The 22,994-nt window shown below is 40.6% G+C and overlaps 2 protein-coding genes across 3 annotated transcripts in view; both read right to left on the bottom strand.

Annotated features, from left to right (window-relative positions):
* LOC146640643 (NLR family CARD domain-containing protein 3-like) overlaps positions 1 to 22,994 on the bottom strand; it is a 133,891-nt gene that overhangs the window by 55,710 nt on the left and 55,187 nt on the right. The window lies entirely within an intron of this gene.
* LOC146640646 (sterile alpha motif domain-containing protein 3-like) lies at positions 15,067 to 20,646 on the bottom strand. Of its 2 annotated transcripts, XM_085400056.1 has the most exons (7): positions 20,466 to 20,646; positions 19,331 to 19,526; positions 19,003 to 19,161; positions 18,757 to 18,844; positions 15,869 to 16,040; positions 15,652 to 15,731; positions 15,067 to 15,547 (listed from the first exon to the last, which is right to left on the bottom strand). In XM_085400056.1, exons 4-7 carry the CDS (start codon positions 18,796 to 18,798, stop codon positions 15,251 to 15,253), a joined length of 591 nt encoding a protein of 196 aa, XP_085256182.1. In that variant the 5' UTR covers positions 18,799 to 18,844; positions 19,003 to 19,161; positions 19,331 to 19,526; positions 20,466 to 20,646; the 3' UTR covers positions 15,067 to 15,250. The 2 variants fall into 2 exon arrangements, with proteins under 2 accessions (XP_085256182.1, XP_085256183.1); XM_085400057.1 differs by lacking the exons at positions 18,757 to 18,844; positions 19,003 to 19,161; positions 19,331 to 19,526; positions 20,466 to 20,646 and adding an exon at positions 16,304 to 18,323.

The following is a 22,994-nucleotide window of genomic DNA, read 5'->3' as shown; positions in this document are numbered from 1 at the left end:
ACAGCAGCATTGTTTCATCTCGTTTGAGTCATTGTTGACCTTAGCATGTTTTTAGTCTTCTGAGAGCACTGAAGCTTCTTTCAGCCTCAGTACCTGTGTTTTATCCTCAGATTAAATTATTATTCTGTGCTTGATGGGCCTCACCTTTGGCCCTGGCTCCTCCCCTCTGACTGCACTAGGACATACTGTCACCTGATAAAATAACACATGGATTCGTGTCATATAAAAAGTGAGACGTGTCAATTCAGATTCTTTGTCAAACATACACTAATGAATCAGTTTACATCAGCAGCCTGACAACTGTCATGATAAATACTAGTTAATCTACAGTCACCTGTGAGCTCTCCTCTCCACCTCTGAGCTACATGGCAGAGCTGCCTCTGTCACCTGATCAATAACAGTGAGACACTCCACATACATGCAGTCACACATGTGCTTCAAATACAGTCATGAACCATCAGGTCATCCTCCAGTTTCACCTGTGACCTTGTGTCACCATTGCTCTCTGAGCTCTGTGTTGGTTCTTCTGTCACCTGACAAACAGGACAAACATGACAATAAGAATAAAATGTGCAGCTGCTTCAGTGTTTCTGTCACTTTGTGCAGATCCTGACTCGTCAGTAATGTTTGTAGGCTGAGTGCATTTTAAAACTGTGCAAACTGCACTACAAGGTGGAAAAGTTGCAAAATCGTGACTACCTCATGATATATTGTCTCAAAAATGAACCCTATGAATACGTCAGTGCCATTAGGATGAAATTATTGTGTCACCAACATTTTAACATTAGACATATAATTCTAACAGCCTCTGTAAACTAATATCCGGGCTGCTCGAGGCTGCCGTTTTCTCTGACAGTTTCAATCAAAATTAGAAACGCTGCTCTGAGACTGAGAGAACTAACAGTGCTGATGGTCCGCTTGAAGCTGAAGCTCCGGTGCGTGTCAAAAAAATCAACACACACCGGCTCACTCCTTGGCGGCCGCTTATCGGGGCCTGGAGCCTGGGGCTCGCTCGGGCCACTTCGGAGGTGGGGTGCCCCCGGCGTCTCGGCCTGGGGATCGGTCACTCAGGCACGGCTGGCTGCCGGCGGAGCTCACGGGCGCGTCACTGCAACCCCCCCTGGCTTCTGCTCCGCGGCTGCTGAGCGAGCCCTCATCTGGGACTCTCCTCAGCTCTTACTGGGACAGTGGCGCAGCTGCCCCTCTGTGGGTCTTCCTTGGTCTCTTGTGTTCTGGGGGCCTCTGGATGTCTGGAGTTTTGATCTCCTCCATACCTGCTTGATACCATAAAGGACGGGGCTGTGGCCCCCCCACACCCTCTAGCAGATCATTACATGAAGGAACCTTTGGAATGCAAGCATGCTGATCCACACAGGTATGCACACAGGTGTACACATGGGTATTCACAGACACGGACTACAGCTTTCTTGGCTGCTGCCTCAAAGCACACTGTGCGCTGTCTATCTTGCGTGCTGCACAATATCGTTTATTATTTAGTATCTACTGATATCTACTGCTAGCTAGTTTATTGTGATGGTGCTGTTTTTTTTTTATTATGTTGCTCTTTGCTGTTTGCTGTCTCCTCTGGGTTTTTTTCTCCATACAGGTGACCCAGGAGTTTTGTTTTTTTATTTGTTTGTTTTTTCTCTCTTCCCCTCCTTCTCACCGTCTCTTCTCCCCTTTGGTTTTCTTTCTTTCTCTCCCTCTCTTTCTTTCATTCTTTCCCCCTGTCCTATCCCCCAGTCATGTCTGTCCCGTTTGCAACTGAAAATAAAATAAATTCATAATTATAATAAAGGTCAATCAAATGGACCAATATGGCAAGGCCATGATGATCCACTTGGTAAAATAAATCCGCCTGGCATCTTTCTTGGCCTTAAGACAACAATTCTGATGCTATAGATCCAAACGGGACAAAAAAAAAAAAAATCAACACACTGCTTCAGAAGCTCTGTGTCGAAGCTTGATTCGTTTGGCCAGAGTGATCAGTGACGTCCGAAGCTTCATTTAGAACCTAACTGCTTCGGTGTCTGATTCAATGGTTTATAAGGAAGTGAATCATTCGCGGGATTTGTGGAGTGTTTGGTGGTGACAGATAGTGAACCACTGATCATTCCACTGAGAGATTTGGAGCCAGTGAGGAATAGAGGAGGTTCTGTTGTGTGGGAGAATTTTGAGTTGATTTTGGTCGATCCGGTGGGTTTTCCAGCTTTGTGTTCTGGCTGTTTGCTTTTGTTTTGTGCGTGTTTATTATATCTGAAAACGGGAAAAAGATAAAATGTCAAAAATCTGCTTCCATAATATAAATATCATTAAATAACTTTAGAAAAACTTCCACTTGACTCTTTACATGTAATGTTGTAAAAATATATATTTTATTGTTTAATTAATCTGAAAATGTTAGTCTGCCAAATGTGCAGCAATTTAATCTATTTATTCTCTTTAGCTGATAGTTTGTGGGGCCCAGGTAGACTGTACAACTGCATCTCTACCAGTTTCTCTGCACTCCAGCCTCCTCTGGGCCATGTGAAGGGATTTTCCTTAAGGCAGGAGAAATGATCTCCACGAAAAGGGGATAGGTTAATTGGATAATCCAAATTGTCACTAGGTGTGAGTGTGAATGGTTGTTTGTCCCTGTGTGTTGGCCCTGCGACAGACTGGCGACCTGTCCAGGGTGTACCCCGCCTCTCGCCCTATGACAGCTGGGATAGGCTCCAGCGCCCCCCGCGACCCTGAAAAGGATAAGCGGAAGCGAATGGATGGATGGATAATATTATTTATAAATATACCCCTCCGGCGATTAAATGCATACCTGCATGGAGGCAGGACCTCACAGCAGAAGCATACTCCATAATGTGTTGTACATTATTACATGTATATATATGTAACGTGGTATTTTTCAATTATTGTATTTACCAACATCAAGAAGTCACAAGCAAAGAAAGACCACACCATGGTGCATGTTTAAACAAGGAGAGTTTACCGGTCAAAACTATTTATTAAACAAATAAAACACATTTTTTAACCACCAAAAAATACACGTTCAAAGCAACACAGCGGCGGCCCAATATCAGACAGAACTCCACTCTGTAGAGTGAGCAGTCATTATGAAGCAGTTGGTTTTCTTTTGTGGATTCAAGCTGCTCTTCATATTTTTGGCCACCAGATGTCACCAGAGAGGACTGTGTTGAAAAGCTTCGAGTAATGAACCGTTTTTCAATACAAGCTTCAGAAAGCTTCATTTAGCCATCACTACCTGTAACGTTATTGTGACACATTTTATGAGTGAACTTGGCTCTAAGTGACTCACAGGTTTCTTTGAAAAACACTTTCTTACATCCAGCTTCTTCCTCTTTGCTGCCGTCCTCCTCTCCTCCTCGCAGCGCAGGCTTGCCGCTGCTGAAACTAAACAGAGCTCCCTGACAGGCTCAGCCAATCACATTGGCCATACTTGTCACATGACCAGGACTCCAGTAGAAGTAATTTAACTCTTTGGGCACCGCTGGGTGAGATGTATGGAGTGCCAGGACTGCCATAATGCATTAATTAAATACACCATTAAATAATTAATTAAATGTGGCAATAATTAATTAAAATTGGAATTAATTAATTAAATAAATAGTTATGACACATGTAATTAATTAATTATTGACACATTTCAAGTCAAAGTCAAAGTCAGCTTTATTGTCAATTCTGCCACATGTACAGGACATACAGAGAATAGAAACTACGTTACTCTCAATCCCTAGATAAAATAGCAAATGAACATTTAAATATAAGAGTGATTAAAAATGCAAGTAAAATAATTAAAAAGTAAAATTTAAATAAATAAATACAATACAATTTTTACATATAACAAGAAAGCTATACAATATACAATATAATGAGTAAATGACATTGAGTGCAAACCAGGCAGAGTAGTGCAAATGGGCAAATAGTGCAAATGGAGATTTGGTAATGTACGGTAAGAGATAGTGTAACAACAAAGTCTTATGAGGACACATTTAATTAATTATTTATGTATTTCACATTTTAATTAATTATTGACACATTTAATTAATTATTGACACATTTCATTAATTATTGACACATTTAATTAATTATTTATGTATTTCACATTTTAATTAATTATTGACACATTTAATTAATTAATTATTGACACATTTAATTAATTAATTATTGACACATTTAATTAATTAATTATTGACACATTTAATTAATTAATTATTGACACATTTAATTAATGAATTATTGACACATTTAATTAATTAATTATTGACACATTTAATTAATTATTGACACATTTAATTAATTAATTATTGACACATTTAATTAATTAATTATTGACACATTTAATTAATTATTGACACATTTAATTAATTAATTATTGACACATTTAATTAATTATTGACACATTTAATTAATTAATTATTGACACATTTAATTAATTATTGACACATTTAATTAATTAATTATTGACACATTTAATTAATTAATTATTGACACATTTAATTAATTAATTATTGACACATTTAATTAATTATTTAATGCTATATTTATTTATTTCATTTTGGCAGTCCTGGCGCCTGGCTCTCATCATGAAATAATTTTATCTGTCAGCCTCACCCATCAAACTCAGGGGGCGGGGTTAACGCTGATCGAGTCAAAACCATTGCTTAGGCCTGGTGGCCATTGTTTCTAGCACACAACAACCGGCATGTGGAAGCTAACAGAACTGAGCTTTGAAAAACCCTGTTTGTGTGTTACCAAATACCGTTTTAATATTTTTTAGCCGAGAATGTAGCGGTTTAATCTTCATGTGTCTGGTCGGTTTGTCAAGATACAGCCTCTTTGCAAAAGTGCTTCGATGATTTCGGAGATGTCTGCCCAGTCTCATGGCAAAGCGTGGGATAGACCCGCTCGCCTCGCAAGCAATCGAGCTGTTATTACCACCGACAAAGCGCAGGCCCCGGTACACAGCTGTAGTAACCCCGCTGACTTCTTTTACTGAGGTTATATTTATCGGTGTTTTATTTCCTGATGTTCTTATGTGTCCTACGTGTTTCAGTCTGAATTATAACTAACATTAAAAACATGTTTAAGAGGAGAGAGAGCAAATAAATCTGTTTAACATCTGATCTTTGGGTTTTTGTTCAGTAATCAGCGTGACCTGTGTATAAACACATAAAAGAGATAACGTTGGTGTTTCCGTCATGTAGTAACTGCTGGCTTTAACTGTACAAAGGTTCTTCGACACTATGAAACACATACAGACTTCATGATGTTCGGCTAATATTTTTATTGTGAATATTAATCATGCTGACCTCGCTCTGTACACCACGCAGCGAGGTCAGCATATCCACGATATCCTCAGCTCCATGAGTTAACACAGAGTTTCCCAGCTGACTATCTAACTGCCAACTATTCCAGAGACGTGAAAATATACAGCATAAAGAAAAGTGTAAGAGACTCAGCAGCAGATTAGAATAACAGTTATACATTTAATAAATCACCAAATGAATCCAAGAAACGAGCAAACCTGAGTTTGTGTTCCCTCAGCTGCAGACTCGCTGCTGTTTAAATGTTTGAAAAGGAAGATTAGATATAAACAAACGTCAAACATAGACTCAGTCTGCCTTCACATTTGATATGAGGCCAGCACGTATAGTGGCCTCAGCAGGCTATTACTGAAATACACGTGCTATATCATAAACTATGATATAAACAGGGAGGTCCTATTAACATGTTTAGTTTTAAAGGACACCTTCCTGCCTTTAGTCTCATTCATGAGCAGTATTAGTTTTCTTCTAACATCCAGAAGTCTGCACAATGTGTTTCATAGTTTGTAACAAGCCTTTGACAGGTAAACATAACATGACCGAAAAAGCAAAAAAAAAGAAAAAAAAAAGAGAGAGAGTGTTGACATAAGAAGAGAAAATGCTCTCAATTATGGAGACAGACAAATGGTTCATTTATGTTTGATGTGTGTTTATTCCTCCCTAAATATCGTCGGTGAAGTTTGCCATGCACGTCAGATTTTCCTGCGCATTTTTATACCTCTGCCAACAGAGAGAGAAAAAAAATCACATTCTAACAGACAGCTGGTGCTTAGAATACAGTTGAATAACTATTAAAAAACAGATGATATTTAGATGATAGTTCAGTCTAACACATGTGAACCATTAAACGTCTGTGAAACTATGCAGTTATGAAACGTAACTTTAACCTCAGCCAAACCGATTTGCTCAGTTGTAAATAAAACAGCGAAGTAAGCGTGAGCCGACAGACAGAACCTGAGTGAATGAAGTCCAGCGTTTAACCACTGAGAGCTAAAACTCAGCTGAGGTTTGAAAGCTGTGTGCCGGTGATTGGACATCAGCCGCTGATAAAGCTGTTCGCCTATAAAGTGCTCTGTAAGGAAACAAGCTCCAGCAGCTCTGCGCTCGGGGAAAACACTATATTTACTTATCTTGTGCAGAAAAATGCGCTGACATTGCTTTATATCGAGCACCGGCTGCCCAGTTAAACTGTGACTATCACCAGGTAACGTAGGCGTGTTTCTTGAATTAGCAGCAGGTGTTAAACAGCTGACAGATGAGGAGGAGGATGCATGCAGGTAAACTGAGGGTCTGTTGAGCTGATCGCTGGTTTCGTGAGAAAAATGTCAGCTCGTTCTTTATGTTACAGAAGCACAGAGACACAAGACCAGGCGGAAAGAGACGATCGTTCGGTGAAAATGAGAATCTGCGAATGCAACATGTGGAACACGGAGAGTGGAATATGTAAACAAACCGGTTAACGTAACCCCCTGGGTGCACTCTGCATGCTAACTGTTAGCAGAGCTAGTGAAATCTCTGAAAACATCTGAGCACAAACATGTTCTATGTTGACAACCTGACCAGACATACGTCGCGACATTCGCGGCTAAAACACTGTTAAAAGTGTAGCTGGTGACAGAAAAACGGGGTATTTTAAAACTACACCACCACCATTGCTGCCTGTGATTTGATCTGCATTCTGGGATACCTGGCTGCCCCAAGTCTACACAAGCAATCGATTATCTAGGATCGACCTGTTTTGACTTACTTTGCACGGCAACCAATCAAATGTTAGAGAAGCTGCATGGGCAGCGTTAACCCCGCCCCCTGAGTTTGATGGGTGAGGCTGACAGATAAAATTATTTCATGATGAGAGCCAGGCGCCAGGACTGCCAAAATGAAATAAATAAATATATCATTAAATAATTAATTAAATGTGTCAATAATTAATTAAATGTGTCAATAATTAATTAAAATGTGAAATACATAAATAATTAATTACATGTGTCATAACTATTTAATTAATTAATTCCAATTTTAATTAATTATTGCCACATTTAATTAATTATTTAATGGTGGCTGGCCTCTCCCTTAGAGATAGGGTGAGAAGTTCGGCCATCCAGGAGGGGCTCAGAGTAGAGCAGCTGCTGCTCCACATCGAAAGGAGCCAGCTGAGGTGGTTCGGGCATCTGACAAGGATGCCCCCTGGGCGCCTCCTGGGTGAGGTGTTCCAGGCATGTCCCACCGGGAGGAGGCCCCGGGGCAGACCCAGGACACGCTGGAGAGATTATATCTCTCGGCTGGCCTGGGAACGCCTTGGTATTCCCCCGGATAAGCTGGAGGAGGTGGCTGGGGAGAGGGAGGTCTGGGCCTCTTTGCTTAGGCTGCTGCCCCCGCGACCCGGCCCCGGACAAAGCGGATGAAGATGGATGGATGGATGGATGGTGTATTTAATTAATGCATTATGGCAGTCCTGGCACTCCATAGAGACGCTGACAGATCGGTTTTCTTTCTTTCTATCGGGTTTGATTTTCTTTACTGGAAGAGATCAAATTATTGGTGGGGACACGTCACTTCCGTCCGTGACAATCTACGCCCTTGGTAAAAAGTCCGAACTTTCAATGTGGCTGAAACAGAGACTCAGCGTTGCTGCAGCTTGTTGCTGTGTCAGCTCACATCAGTCATGTGATCTGGAGGTGCAGCGTGTCCGTGGACCACAGAGGGTTAATAACACTCACCTTCCTTCATTTCCACAGTGTAACATCCACCCACCTGTGTAACATCCGAAATTCCCATGGTGTTGTTCAAAATGTGCTCTGGCACGATCATAAGCATCGCTTGCTGCTGAAAACAAGAAAAAAGCCGTCCTGCTATGAGCTGAACCATTTGTTAATGTGGAGGGGGGGACACTATGGAATATATCCAGTTCTAGCATTTATATTCACTGCTGACTGTAACTACGCTCAAACTGTTAAACTTATTTTAATAAACAACACTGTCATATGCAAAACTGGGGTGGCACTTGGGGTGGCAAGGGATCATTTTAGGGTGGCACTTGCCACCCCATGCCACCCTTCTAGATCCGCCCCTGCTGATGAAGCCAACAGGTTCGCTTCATTTGCAAAAAGCAGATATGAGTTTCTGAGGCCACAGTCTTCTGTGGCAGAAGGGGAATCAGGGGAAGCCCTGGAGGAGTCCACCACCCACCAGAAACAGGTCTGAGCTCTCACTGCAGTGGTAAAGGGGCTACACAGCCCACATGAGGCTGAGGGATGCAGCCTTCTGTCAGACTGTCACTAACACAGAGAAACACCCGTGTACACTCATACTCATGGGCACATACACCAATCAACCTAACCCCACTAACTGCTCGTCTTTGGACTGTGGGAGCCAGAGAACCCAGAGAGGACCCAGACATGGGGAGAGCATGCAAACAGCTTAGATGTTGGATTTGAACCCAGAACCTTCTTGCTGTCAGGAAACAGTGCCAACCACTTTTCCACTGTGCTGCCTGTTTGACTCTGATACACCCATTTTTGAGCTCTTAAAAACAGCCCTCCACACAACAGAGACAAACCATAAAGGACTTTGTGGCTTGTAGCAACCGAAGAAAGTTTAAGGTGCAAAATAAAGAGGTTGAAAGGAAAGTAATAAAGGAAACATGTAATTATAACAGTAATGTTGGCTGTGTATCACGTGTGGCATGTCATTGTGGGGCTGGCCTCTGCTGGGATTGAGAATATGTGATGGCGGGGGCAGGGTTGGTTACTGGGGTTTATCCTGATCTCCTGTTTAGTGGAACTGTGCTCCTTTGAATCCACAGCACTAACCTGGCACACACACATAAAATGCATCATTGCTACAGAGCACAGCAGGACTCATTATGAGTGGTGGGGCAGGCTGGATGGTGTTGAGGAGTCGTATCGCAGTGACATTGGCTCCCCTGCTTCACTCTCTCCTGCCCCACTAATGCAACTCACTAATCCCTCTGTCCCCTTTAGGTGGGGCTCACGCTGACAAGATAAAATAAGCTGCAGGACTGGTGGGTGGGGGCTGTGCTGTCAGCCCCCCTGGGTCTGCTCCTCTGTGATCCTCAGTGGGCCAGTATGCCTCTCCTGGTAGCTCCATGGGGGATGGTGTGGTGGGTTGGTGGGTGCCATGGCAACTATGTCTCACATTTTTGTCTGCTGTGACAGCTCCTTGATCTGGGCGGGGCCAGTGGGGTGTGGGTAGGTCCTTTGTGGGGCTTTGGACGTTGCCTGCAGGCACGTGCAGAGGGGGGGGCTAGAGGGGCTTGAGCACCCGCCCCTTTCCTGATGGGTGCCCAAGGTGCCCTTTTGTTGAGGCAACTTTTTAAAAAAAAAAAAGATTATTATTTTTTTATATGTGTGTGTGTGCGGAGTCCTGTCTGTGCCCCTCAACAATAATATTTAACTATTAATCACAGTTTTGCTAAATAAAAGGATCTGGCTTGCATCAGTCACATGATCACATTTAAGCAATGATCGCCCTTGACGGCAGAACGCGCTGGTTACGAGCCGGGAACGAGCTCACAAAGAGCACGCGCATTTTTAGCGGTCCGGAGCTGTAGGAGAAACACAAGTTAACTCAGAGACACAGACTGATGCGACACAACCAGTAAGTAGGTGTACAGCGCACACTGTAGTGTGTAGCACCCAGGAGTATTAGCTTATTACGTACACGTTGGTAAGCTGTCTTGTTGCAACTGACGAACTGAAACAAACGAGCGTGCTGTGTGTGCAACAGCGCGACAAACATTACCTGTCCTTTTATTAACTGCACAGGTAGTGCTGGTCACAGCTGCTGGCTACCTGTGCAAGGCTGTCATGGATCTGTAGCTCTGTCACCGTTTTAGGGAACATATTTAGTTTTAAAGTAAGTTTCCGGGCTTTTCCTGCCTTTCTGGAGGGATTATATTTCACTAAAAAATGATCTAATATGCATGTCCACATAATAATTATTATAATTATAATATATTAAAAACACAAGCTGTATTTTAAAGAACATACATTAAGAAGCAGATTATATTAGATTTATATTTTAAATAAGACAAAAGTTGGATTTTACAGCAGTAAAATGATTGTATCTCTACAGTTTAAACATGTAATAAGCTTTGCCCTGCACAGAGTGGATAGTGAAACAAATGGAATCATCATAAATACATTATTTCATATTTATTACTTCCCCCTCCTCATTGCTTTATTATTGTAGCTCTAGTAATAAATAATAATGTAAGGATGCCCATAGTATATACAGTATTCTGAAGAAGGTCTAAAATGTCACTGTGTGTGTGTGCATGTGTGTGTTTTATTTAGCTGGATTTAAAAACATATTCCTCATGATATAACATTGTGCAGACATGGCTGGTAAGGACATGAGGAGGAAACAGCAGGAGCTGTGTGAGGCTACTAAAGGCAGGGCTATAACATTTTTCTGTCATCATTTTATTATAGATTAAGTGTAAGAGTTGTTAGGTGTGGATAATTAGATTATAGTTTATTGCAATAGCAAGTTGTGCCTTGTTCTCACATAGACAGCAAGTGGAGAGTGATATATGAAATGATGGGATGGAAGGAAGAAGAGAAGCAAAGAGTGATTCACAGGCAGAGCCTAAATTATTTCTCACAGTTTTTTGTTGCCTTATGGTTCCAAGCGCTGTCACCAATCTTTGCATTTTGTTATTATCTCATGACACTTGTTTAATCAGCTACCATCTCTCCTGTGGACTTTTTACTGTCTACAGTCTCAGACCAACACAGCCCTGCCCTCCAGCACTATCCACAGCAACCCCTCAACAGCAACATTGTACCCATCAGGTAAAGCATCGGCTACGTTTGCTTTGCCTTGTTGCCCATATTAGATTCTTGATGAATGTGTGTTGTTGTTATTCAGCCTGGTTCAATGTGCCCCTTTCTAACTTTGAGCACCCGCCCCTTTAAACCTCTCTGCACGGCCCTGGTTGCCTGAATATTGTCAGGCAGCTGGGTGCTGTGCCTCGACCCTTTCTTCCTTTGCATTTGTGGTTTGGTGCCATAAATGCACAACATAGAAGAGCCACCTCGACGGGACAACACTCAGCGGTTCATCTGTCTCTCTTCCACAGCATGTCTTTATCCTGTCTTCCTTCTCTCACCCCAACCAATCACAGCACATGGCCCCGCCCCTCCCTGAGCCTGGTTCTGCCGGAGGTTTCTTCCTGTTAAAAGGGAGTTTTTCCTTCCCACTGTCGCCAAAGTGCTGCTCATAGGGGGTCATATTGTTGGGTTTTTCTCTGTATGTATTATTGTACGAGCTACCTTACAGTATAAAGCACCTTGAGACGACTGCTGTTGTGATTTGGTGCTGTGTAAATAAAACTGAATTGAATTAAGAAACAACTCTTAGATTCCTCACATGATTCTCCTGTATTCCTACGGGACGCCAAGGTAATATAACATGGAAGTGTGTCACAGTGCCTGGTGGCCACATGTTACCCATAAACTGTCAACCTGACCGTACTGTAGCTACGTCCAAAGACTAGTTAAAGATTAAAGCTTTTTGGGGGGTTAAATCTGACATAAATAAAGAAAGAATAACATTAAAGTCGATTCTTTTGATCACTGTAGTTCTACTTTGAGGATATGACGTGTAAAAACCCTCAGTTGTGGCTGGTGGATCTCACATTCCTGGTCTTTGTAATTCCAGTTCAATGAAGCCTCATTTTCACCTTTTGCCAGGTAAATTTTCCCAACTGTTCTAATGTCCATGCTGTGGCATTGTCCCATCATTTGTATTTCCTGTTAATGGATTTTTAATATGGTCTGGGAAATTACTATATATGAGTAACTTCCTGTTGTATTGCAGCTTAAGGCCATTGTCACTGAAATAAAGCCCAAGTTGTAATAGTTTGCATCCAGAACGAGGAAAAGGAAGAAACCCAAACACTGCTCAGTGGATGAGTCCGTCCTGGAATAAATACCAGGACAAAACTAAAAAGAAGAGCTTGTTTCCTCGAAGCAACAACAGAAAGCTCTTTGTCTCTACAGATGTTTCTGGGAAACACGTTAACAATATTTAAACATTTGTTCTTAATAAACGTTTTTACTTAATGATGCTTTATGATATTTCTATCTGACCTAATGCAGCAGCGTATCCACATGAACTCTGCAGTGTTTCTACCCAGAGGCCACCGTGGTCCTTCTTTACTAATGCTGAGGGTTTTCTCCCAGCCGTGATAGCCTTTGACAGGTAAACTGAGTCATTCCAGCCCAGTGCAAAAATAACCTCCCTGTCTGCTCTTAACTTCACGCATCGATGCTAAAACGTTGCATAACTGAACCTGCAGACTGTGATCCTGTAGCTGTCGAGGAGAGGGCTTGATGCCGTCCATCTTCTGCTCAATTAACAACGCCTGCAACCTTTTGAGCCTTGGTCCTGCTACAGTCACAAATATAACATCATCACTCTTTATTTGATCCACTACACTGCTGTCATTTCTCTGTTATGGCCCCACAAGGTCACTGAATTCTGTCATTCTTCTCCAATCCATGGTTTTCAGTCACTGGTGGGCAACATTACTCTACCACGACTGCAAACAGTGGACAGTTGGTAGGTAGTCCTGCAGGACGCCTGTCTCGAGCCAAGGCTACTTGGAACATCTCTCCATGGAGGAACAATGAAGACATGAAGAGAAACTATAAATCTTTGGGACTTGTGCTCCAACAGCTTTGTTTAAAGGCCTGAAAGTGGCGACGTCTCTCCCAGAGCTCCAGCTCAGTGACATCTATGTGTGCCTTGTATGCTTCAGCTGACGCTGCTGCCAGGATGAAAGCTGTCAAACCGAGCACAGCTACATGTTCCACCTGGATGGGTAAATAATGTGTTTGAGGTGAGAACAATCAGGAAAGCTCGCCAGCGGCTTTACTTCCTGAGGAGGCTGAGGAAGTTTGGCATGAACGCCAACATCACCTCAAATTTCTACAGGTGTGCAGTCGAGAGCTTGCTGACGAGCTGCATCACAGTTTGGTACGAAGCTGCTCTGCCAGCAGCCGTAAATCACTACAGAGGGTGAAGGCAGCAGAGCACATCACTGGCACGAGGCTTCCTGCCATTCAGGACATTTATCTCCAGCGGTGCCTCCATAAAGCACACAGCATCATCAAGGACCACAGCCACCCAGCACATCAGCTGTTCTCCTTGTTACCATCGTTACAGGAGTCTGTCTGCTCGGACTACAAGACTCAAAAACTGTTTCTACCATCAAGCCATACGACACCTCAACCACAACACTTAAACACACACAACACAGCACTCAGAAGCTACCTGCAGCTTCACAAGTACTCTGTTTAATCTGCACTGGTCACTCCACTTTATTGTCATTGATATTTATATTTAAAAGTGCAATACTGAAATTTTCTGCTGCTCATTCCTGTGCAATGTCCCATCTGCCCTCCCGTCATATTTCTCTTCAAGATTTTCTTATTTAATCACTAGTGTACATATATTTATAGATACAAATATATTTAGTCATCTTTTCTCTTTTACCATGTCTCTCTAATATTTGCTCCTTACTATTTTTCTATTTTCTTTATTATTTTATTTTATTATATTTTCTCCTACTGTATCATGCTGCCGAGTGACTGCTGCTCGTCAAACACATTTCATTGCAATGTTGACCCTGTGCTAACTTGCATATGACAAATAAAACTGAAAACTGAAAAGAAGAAACTGGTCGTTGTTAAAGGAAAGGTAATCTCCACATAAGCAGCTTAGATGACCTTCCACGTGTAAATCTTACAATGTGTTGACTTGGACATGAACAGTGTAGGACCAGAAAAGTCCCAGCAGTGTTAATTTGTCACATTAATGTAAAATGAAGTATTTTTCTGATGTTGGGTTAATCGTTCCTACAGTTTAAATGAGCCGTCACTGATGTTCACATGTGGCAGCCATACTCTACGGCTTCTGTAAATAAACACTGATTACTGAATCCAGTTTTGGCTACATTAAACTCAAAGACGTTCAAAGGATGGCTGGAAAGCTACAGACTGCAGTACTGTTTGGCACCAGTAGCAAAGTATGTCTGTTGTGGAGTTGTAGACATGTAACTTGAACATGTTTGTAACTTTTTACTAGCATTTTGTTTACTATGTTTCAGATCTATGGCACTAAATGGGGGACTGACCACGTTTTTGACCTTGACTGCACACTCAGAAATTAAAGTACAGAAATGTACCTATAGGGGTACAATGGCTTGTCACTGGGGTGGTACCCTCTAAGGTACCGTTCTGTACCCTAAACTGTGGGTACTGATTTGTACCCTTGTAATTTGTACCTTTTACACGTCAAACCTGTACTTTAAAGGGCAAAATTGTACCCTTAGTATAAAGTACAAAAAAGAACCCTTAAAAGGAGTACAAAAATGTCTTTCTAAAGGTTCAGTATCTACACACAGATTTCCTATATTTTTCCTCTCAAGATTTGAAAAATTGAAGATACAAAGTCAAAAATACTTGTCACATTTATTACCTTCTTAAATACATTGCTTAACTGTTACATACAAACTGTTATCAACAGAGTATGTGTCATAAGCTGCAACATCAATTTCCTGTCCAGGTTTTAGCAACGTCCATTCACTATCAACTCTAACACTGTATGAATGAAAATGGTTGTCATATAACAGAGGAATGAGAATTTTTCCACAAAAGACCCACATTGTGTCAATATTAACACAACACCTGTTCTGTGTTTCCTATACACATGTCGTCTGAAAGATTCATATTTTTTGAAGGAAGAACAGCAGTCACTGAGTCCACAGGTTATATCAAAATTGGCATCATGGGAATGAATAAGTCCTATGTGCTGAATAAGCTTTGTCAAACTAAAGGTTCTTCTGCCACATTTGGAGCACTGATATGGCTGAGGCATGGTGGTCAATACAGAAGATTTATTTGTCTGGTGACTGTGATTGGCAGAGGCCGATCCTCACCCTCATCTATTTTCACAATGTACTTTTGGAGAAAAATCAGGGTGTTCTTCAGATGTTTTGGATAAGCAAGGTTGAAGACAAAATACAAGCAGAAAGAAGAGATGATTCCTTCAAAAATACACGAGCTTCTGCACACTTCACTGCCATCCAACTTCACAATATTTGGAGCGCTTCTGGAAAACACTGGTTTCCAGTCTTCATGAAGTAGCTGAACAGTTGGATAGGGGGTTTTAGGATGAACCTTTGAAGTCAAAAGAGAAGGTAGAGGAAAGCAATATATTAGTCTCTTAACAAAAGATACATTTGTTTTCCTTTTATATAGACTAAATATTTTAATACACACACCTCTCCAAGTATGACAAAGAGATCCAGTTTCTCCTTGAAGACGTATGGCAGGAATAAAAGTGCAGCCCTTGTGTCAAGATCTGCCAAAAGAACAACAAAACACAAGATCACCCATGCATTTTATCTGGCATTTCCAGTTACCTATAAAAATTATATAAAATGGAAGCCTTGAAGTTAAAAAAAAAAAAAAAAAAAAAAAAAAAAAAAAAGCAAATACCCGGTAGGTCATCAGTGAGAGCCTCCTCTCTTGCATCAAGGTAGAGCTGGTAGAGTGGGGTTTTCCCTTGTGTAAGGTCAATCACCTTTGCTGCAACACATGAGAGCCCTTCACGAAATCGCTGGCTTACATTACCCGTTGTTGGTTGGATCCACCCGAGTTCGTTGCACAGCTACAAGTAAAAAATTCATTTTCAGTACAAAATAACAGTGTATGAAAATGAAATAATCTAAAGTTGATATTAATTATGTATGGTGCTGCATATTTTTTTTTTAATAGAATTTAACAACAATACTGTAAGAAGTTACATGAACATACGAAAAAAGGAAAGAGGGACAGATGAAGAAAACAAGGTCAAGGGCAAATAAAATTTACTACTATAAACATGTTAAATGTGACAGCTATTTCCAAGTTCAATCCAGCTTTCTGACTTACACCAGTAGGCATCCCTAAGAAGGGGTACTTCTTCAACACATCCTCCACAGGCATACCATTTGCAATTTCTTTCTGCCGCCAAGCAAACGTTTGCTGCACACGGTTATGAACCACCATCGTATCTGGTTGCATCTTCTGATATTGGCACTAGGGCTGGGCCATATTATACTGTTCACGGTAATACCGGTATAATGTTAGGCAACGATAGGAAAATGAAATATCGCGATAGAATGGGAGTAAAACGCGCATGCGCAGTGCCTTTGTTTTCATACGCACATGGCCGATTGTTGGTTTGTAAAAATGGTGCAACTTCCGTGATGTGGAACTGGTTTGGTGTTTGTCCGTCAGATACACAACAAAGCACATTTTTTTGCAGAACATGCAAGCGGCCGTTGTTATTGTCGTGTTTGTCGGACTAAGATGCTCTTAAATCTGGGAGTAATCTGGGTCCCAAACTCCGTATATTTGACTTCAGGTCAAACAACACTGCAGCATCACTGAGAGTTGAAAACTGTCTAAATTCTTTGATCTTTAATAAAACGATCAGCATTGCTGCTTTACCAGGTGTAACTATAAAGTTTAACTTCCAGGCATCCATGAAAACAAAAGTTATTACATTTAACGGAGTTAGAAGTTAGCAGGAAGCTAGCGGAAGTTAGCTCGCTAGTTTCGCTAGTTACCTAAGCATGATATAGCATGTTCTGACAGAGATTTCTGAAAAAATTCAAACGTACAGCTCTGCTATCACTTCCAACATAAATGAAGACAGGAAACTAAACAGCAGTGACGTTTGTAGGGTTACTGAAGTTGGGCTAGCTGGTATATAATGATGTGCTACGTGATCGCTAGCGACACAGCTATGTTAGCATAACATAAACAGTGAAGCTGGAGGACGAACACTAACACTTTTCCACTTATAAAAGTTAACGTGAAGGTTCCTCATGGTTAGAGACAAATGCAATCGCATGGCAGGATGCTGTAAACGGACCAAACTTCAGTCAGGAGAACAACTGAGATAATCCATCCACAATACGAGGTTAGTCATTAATATACTGCAACAACATGGGAATAGCTCAGCTGCCAGAGAATTCAACATTAATGAAACAATGGTACAGAAGTGGAGGAAGCAAGAAGAATGAGTTTAATAAAGTTTGATTTATCTGACTGCTTTGTTTCGCTTAATGTGCCTTATAATCCCGTGTACCTTATGGTCCGAAAAATGCGTACTGCACACTGCAGTTTAATGTTGCAAAGCACCTCTTTTTAACTTCAGTGGATATTATACATGGTTATGCTCAGGATATGTCAGCCCATTTCTACTGGAAATGCCTTTGGGTTAAACTTTCAGCAAGGAATTTGCATTTGCACTGTTACATTTTTATAAAGCTTTAATGTACATAAAAACCAGCTTCTTGTTTACGTGAAAATAAATGGAAGGTTGTCTTTTTGCGCTAGTAATGTTGTGGAGTTGTATTTTGTCTCGCATCAATTATATCGTCAGTTATATCGTTATCGCAAATTTTCAAATATATATCGTGATAAATATTTTTGGCCATATCGCCCTGCTCTAATTGGCACTGTAAGACCTTTAAGTGGGCGTCTATGGATAATAAATCCTCTCCTTGGACGCATGGTCCCTTGAAAGAAAGCAAGAGTGAGAAGAGAAAGTCAAAACAGATTAGAAACCCAACATAAGACTAAATATACAATTAGAGCTGACACGATCTGTGCATCACAAAGAACTCGTATCGGTTAAAGTTAACCGATACCATGAACCAATATTTAAAATATGGAAAGTCTGAAATAATTTCACATAAAATCTTAATTGTTAACTTGAAATTTTAGTTTTGGAGTCATATTTAAAATGTTTTTTGTTTTTTTTAAAAATCTAGTTCACCCTCTTTTAGCGCCTTCTAATTAATAATATTTTGTGAGGTAGAAGTATTAGCACTGGTACTTTGTATTAGCAAGTGCTCTAATCCAAGTATTGGTATTGTTTCGGTTTGAAAAAAAAGGGGTACAGTTGCATCCCTAATCCTTAGTTTTAGATGTAATAACAGAGGCAAGAACATTTTATAGCTCAAGATGTCCCTCACACCAACCTGACAAACATTTCTCTGACTTGTTCATTGACATTTATTAGGCTGCCCTCTCCTCGTAGAACCAAACTTCTCCTTACAACGCCTCACTGCCTCACTGTCGACTAGTGGTGCCCGCTCTGATTTGAATTTACGTCTCAAAGACATATGCCATGTGTGCTTGTTGAACAGAAACATAAGTTACTGTAAAAACAATCTACACAAAATACACCCAACAAAGAATCAGTAAACATACTTCATACAAACCTACTGAGAGGCTACAGATTGTCTTACTAACAAAACAAGATTGAAAAAAGCTTCACTTTTACTTTGTAATCTTGAAGGAACCTTATGCAAATTTTAAATTTAACTTACATAACCATTTCCCTCACGATCCTTGAGGAAAGGATACTTCATTACCAGCGTCTTCACAGCTTGCACATATTCAGAATTTGTGGGTTACCTGTAATATCAGAAGAAACATAAGTGTTAGAGCAACTGCTGACAAACAAACTTTATCAAGTATCAGTTATTGTTTCTTAGTAATGTAGCGTTTATTTTCAATATGACAGATTCAGCTTTTTCTAAAGCAACAAGCTAACATTACCCTGATTAACTTACATAGTATACTGTGCCACAGCTTCATATAGAACTCTGATTATTGTGTGTCTGTCCCTTGGATTTTTATGGCACGGTTCTTTGTTGTCCAGTTTTAGTTGGAGATTTTTGGGAAATCTTGGAATTTCAAAAGACGCTGGTAGTCTCAAAGTATTTTCATTGCTGTGAAAACAGTTAAGCGTTTGTTTTTATTGCATGAATTGAAGTATAAAACACTACAGTAACAATACATATGGTAGAAACAATGATCATATTAACTAAATCCTAAAAGTGCATAACAGCCAACATGTATGTTTCAGACATACTAACTTCATTATAAATAAGAAAATACCTTATTGAAGTTGACAAAGTAGATGGTTGCCAGTCTTCTGGAGAGACAGTCTGTAGAGTCAGTGTCACTGAAGATTCCTTCATCCTTGACACAAATTGGTTGAATTTAACCTGCTTTTTGAAGGATCCTTGGAAAAGGTATGCAACCATAGTCTCAGTAAGACCGCAGTCAACTGTGTCACCATCAACCTCATTGTCTGCAAGATAAATGGTAGTACAAACTCTAAATTCCATGTAAGAATATTTATCACCACATTTTTACATGGGTAAAAACCGTATATCACACACATTAAAACCTTTTGTACAACTTCTTTCAGTTCAAAGAAATATTCATTTAAAAAAATCAGTAAATTAAATAAAATAAAGCAAATCTTTAGAGTGAATCCTCTTGATATGCAAAGTTTTCATTTTTAAATTTAGATGTTTGTTTGGGACTACTGGACACAGGAGAGCAGAGTCTGAGCATGCTTTTGTGCCCTTTCAAGTTTGGAAGAAAAAAAAAAAGACTAGAATGCTGTAATTTGTTAATATTCACTACTAAGGTGACTCCTTTCTCCAGATTTCCGACAGTTTCTGCCGTCTGTTCTTTCAGACCGATTACTTATAGCGATAACACCCGCAGGACCGTATTACAAGCTCAGATTACATGCTGAAAAAGTTCCCACATTGCTTAAAACGCGACTATCAAACCCCAGCTGCGACACCCTTGTTATATTTTAAAGAAGTGCGGTGTTAAGATATTTCCTTTAGACGTTATATTCAGCCGCCCATGTGTGTTGATGGCCTTGGAATGGATGTAAAAACGTGATTTTATTAAACCATTAATACACTAACGGTAAACTGCATTCAGCTACCAGGGAATCAAATTTCGCGCCGTTCCGCTGCGCAGGGGTTACCGAACCCATAGACTGTGGCCGAACCACATATATAAGTTCAAACTTATACAAATACTATGTGTACACATTTTTCAGAACTGTGACCTCAACTTTACACATGAAACGTTTGTAAAAACGTTTGTAAAAAGACATAATTTGAGCTAAGAGAGTGCCGAAACTAGCTAAATTGCTAATATACGTTAAGCTAGGCTAAACCAATAATTAGTAATTACGCTACATTTTTCTTAAAATAAAACTTACCTCTGAAATGCTGAGCTTCAGCTTCGGTGACATCTAAGCCCCACTCTTGTATTTTTGTTAAGAGTTCCTCGGTTGAAAGTGAACAGAGCACACCAGGACTTGCAAGTTCGTAATCCATCTCCCTCCGTTGATAAAACAAAATGGCACCTGCTGCATTTACAGAAAATTCTAGAATCCACCAGCTATTCGTTGAGTTTCTTCTTCTACTTTTTGTTTGATGTTGTGAGGATGGGCTCAACTCGCACTCCGAGTTCAATAAGGGTGCTTTTTTGCAATTCATCCAAATAGTTATACTTAAAAAAAAAAAACACTCTCTTAAAAAAAATTTTAAATGCATTTTTACTTTTTTTTCTTTCAAATAAATTCATTGTTCTTAAAGCAGCTTAAAAATAAGGGGGGGGGGGGGGGGGGGGGGGTTCAGGGAATACAAAAACAGCAACAGCAATGAAAATAATAAAAAAATAAAAACACTAAAATATATGCTTATATCAATACAGTTGCAAATAAATTACTGTCAAAAAGAATAAAAAAAAAAAAAACCTCTAATCAAAAAGAGCTTAATCAACCTGTACTTTATCTTTTGAAAGAATGGGTACAAATAAGTACTTTTCACAATTAAGGAACATGTATGTACCTTTCAGACGCTAAAAAAGGTACAGATAGTTACCCCGAGGTCCAATATTTGTCCTTAGACTGTATTAATGTCATTTTTGTACCTTGGGGCACAGTAATGTACCCCTTCCGTACCCCTATTTCTGACTGTGTGGACTTACTGGGTCCAGTAAAGATATCATAGCCAAAGGTGGCTCTGCTTCCAGTTCTGGCTTATAGGAAGATCTCTGAAGGTTGGGTGTAATCCTCTCCTGACTTTGGATCACTCTCTTAGATCTAAACCTCCAGCTCTGGACTCGCCATCCTCAAAGACTGCTCCATAAGAACACAGGCATGTGTGAACAGCCCACTCCTCCTTTGGTCAATGGCACACACTTTTAGACGATGTGTATTCAGCATCTGGCAAGAGTGGAATCAACTGGGGCTCTTTCTAAATTGGCGTCACCATTGATTGTGGTGGTGGCAGCAGCTCATTCTGCTGGCTCTGTGTAACAGGGTCATAAATCACATTGTTATAATGTGTTCTAAACCCCCAAACTGCTCCTTTTATACCTGACTTTTAGGACCTCCAAGCCTGTAGTTGTGTTCATTATCAGTTAGAGCCCCTCCTCGTTCTTTTCTTCTTCTTCGGTGCAATCCTATAAATACAGTGTACCCCTTTTGCCTCTCCCCTTTTCTACAATCCCCCTGTGGGAGAGGTGGGTGTCATTTCTTTCCAACACTTTAAAACACACATATAATGCATATTTAGCCACCTGGATGTTTCTGATTGCAATTTTAGTTCGATTATTGTCATTATTAAGCCTGTTTTTGTTAGATGTTATAAGTGTGTCGTATGTGTGTATCATAAATGTGTTTTAGGCGCCATAAATGCTAGCATGAATATATACTCCTTGCTAGCTTGGGAGCTGTGGTGGGTTGAACTAACCCTCTTCCCCACTGTTTGTATTTGGTCGTAGGAGCTGGAGTGGGCAAATTATTTACTGGGAGGTCTTTCTTTCTTTTACCTTTTTTATCAGACACAACGCAGAATCACACCGGTTACATCTGCAGCTCATCCATCACCTGTTCTTCCCATCACTTAATGTTTTTGCTGCAAGACGTTGGAGTGAGTGCCATCTATTTTGCTGTTGTTTGGAGGCATTTTAGTTCAGTGAGAGACAGGAGGTCACGCAACAAACTGCTCAAACGAGTGGAAGCCGCTGCCCTCTGCTCGTCAGCTGGGAAACCTGGATCTCCCTTGTTGTGTTAACAGACCTCTCTGCATTGAATCATACCTGTTATTAACCTCTGTCTCTCTTCCACAGCATGTCTTTATCCTGTTTTTCTTCTCTCACCCCAACCAATCACAGCAGATGGCCCCGCCCCTCCCTGAGCCTGGTTCTGTCGGAGGTTTCTTCCTGTTAAAAGGGAGTTTTTCCTTCCCACTGTCGCCAAAGTGCTGCTCATAGGGGGTCATATGATTGTTGGGTTTGTCTCTGTATCTATGAAGCGCCTTGAGGCGACTTTTGTTGTGATTTGGCGCTATATAAATAAAACTGAATTGTCAGGGTCAAAGTTCAGAGGTAAGTTTGTTTAGCAAATGAATGACAATAAATCATACATGTTTGCTGATTCACAGATTGACAGCCCGGAGGAACAGGGCTGTGTCGTTCCTGTGATGTGATTCAGCTTTATTTTAGTATTCATTTATTTTATTAGCTTTATTTCAGCCACTCAAACAAAACAACATTATATTAAAACAGAGTGCAGGTCTCATCCAACCATAGTTAAATATGTGCCAACTGATTCAGTACGTTTCATGTAGAAATATCTGTGGCAACCTTTTGTTGCAGCAATGATCTCAAAACACGGGGGGGGGGGGGCTAAGATGAATGTCTGCTGTGAGGACAGGGGGTGTGCATGTGCTCAAGTCAC

This window comes from Rhamphochromis longiceps, unplaced genomic scaffold (assembly GCF_057381845.1).
Source record: "Rhamphochromis longiceps isolate RC_006_pf unplaced genomic scaffold, R_longiceps_female_GT1.1 unmapped_scaffold_4, whole genome shotgun sequence".
NCBI classification, from domain to species: domain Eukaryota; kingdom Metazoa; phylum Chordata; class Actinopteri; order Cichliformes; family Cichlidae; genus Rhamphochromis; species Rhamphochromis longiceps.
The sequence above is the reverse complement of the archived record's forward strand: the minus strand, read 5'-3'. Positions and strand labels throughout refer to the sequence as shown.

Bases quoted from the DNA above. Each gene is read 5' to 3' on its own strand.
- LOC146640646 (XM_085400057.1), bottom strand. From the start codon at position 16,435: ATGCAACCAGATACGATGGTGGTTCATAACCGTGTGCAGCAAACGTTT. The intron at 16,041-16,303 runs GTAAGTCAGAAA...TTTTACTTGTAG, and splicing joins TCTTAGGGATGCCTACTGGT to CTGTGCAACGAACTCGGGTG. The intron at 15,548-15,651 runs GTGTGTGTATTA...TTGACTTCAAAG, and splicing joins TCTTTGTCATACTTGGAGAG to GTTCATCCTAAAACCCCCTA.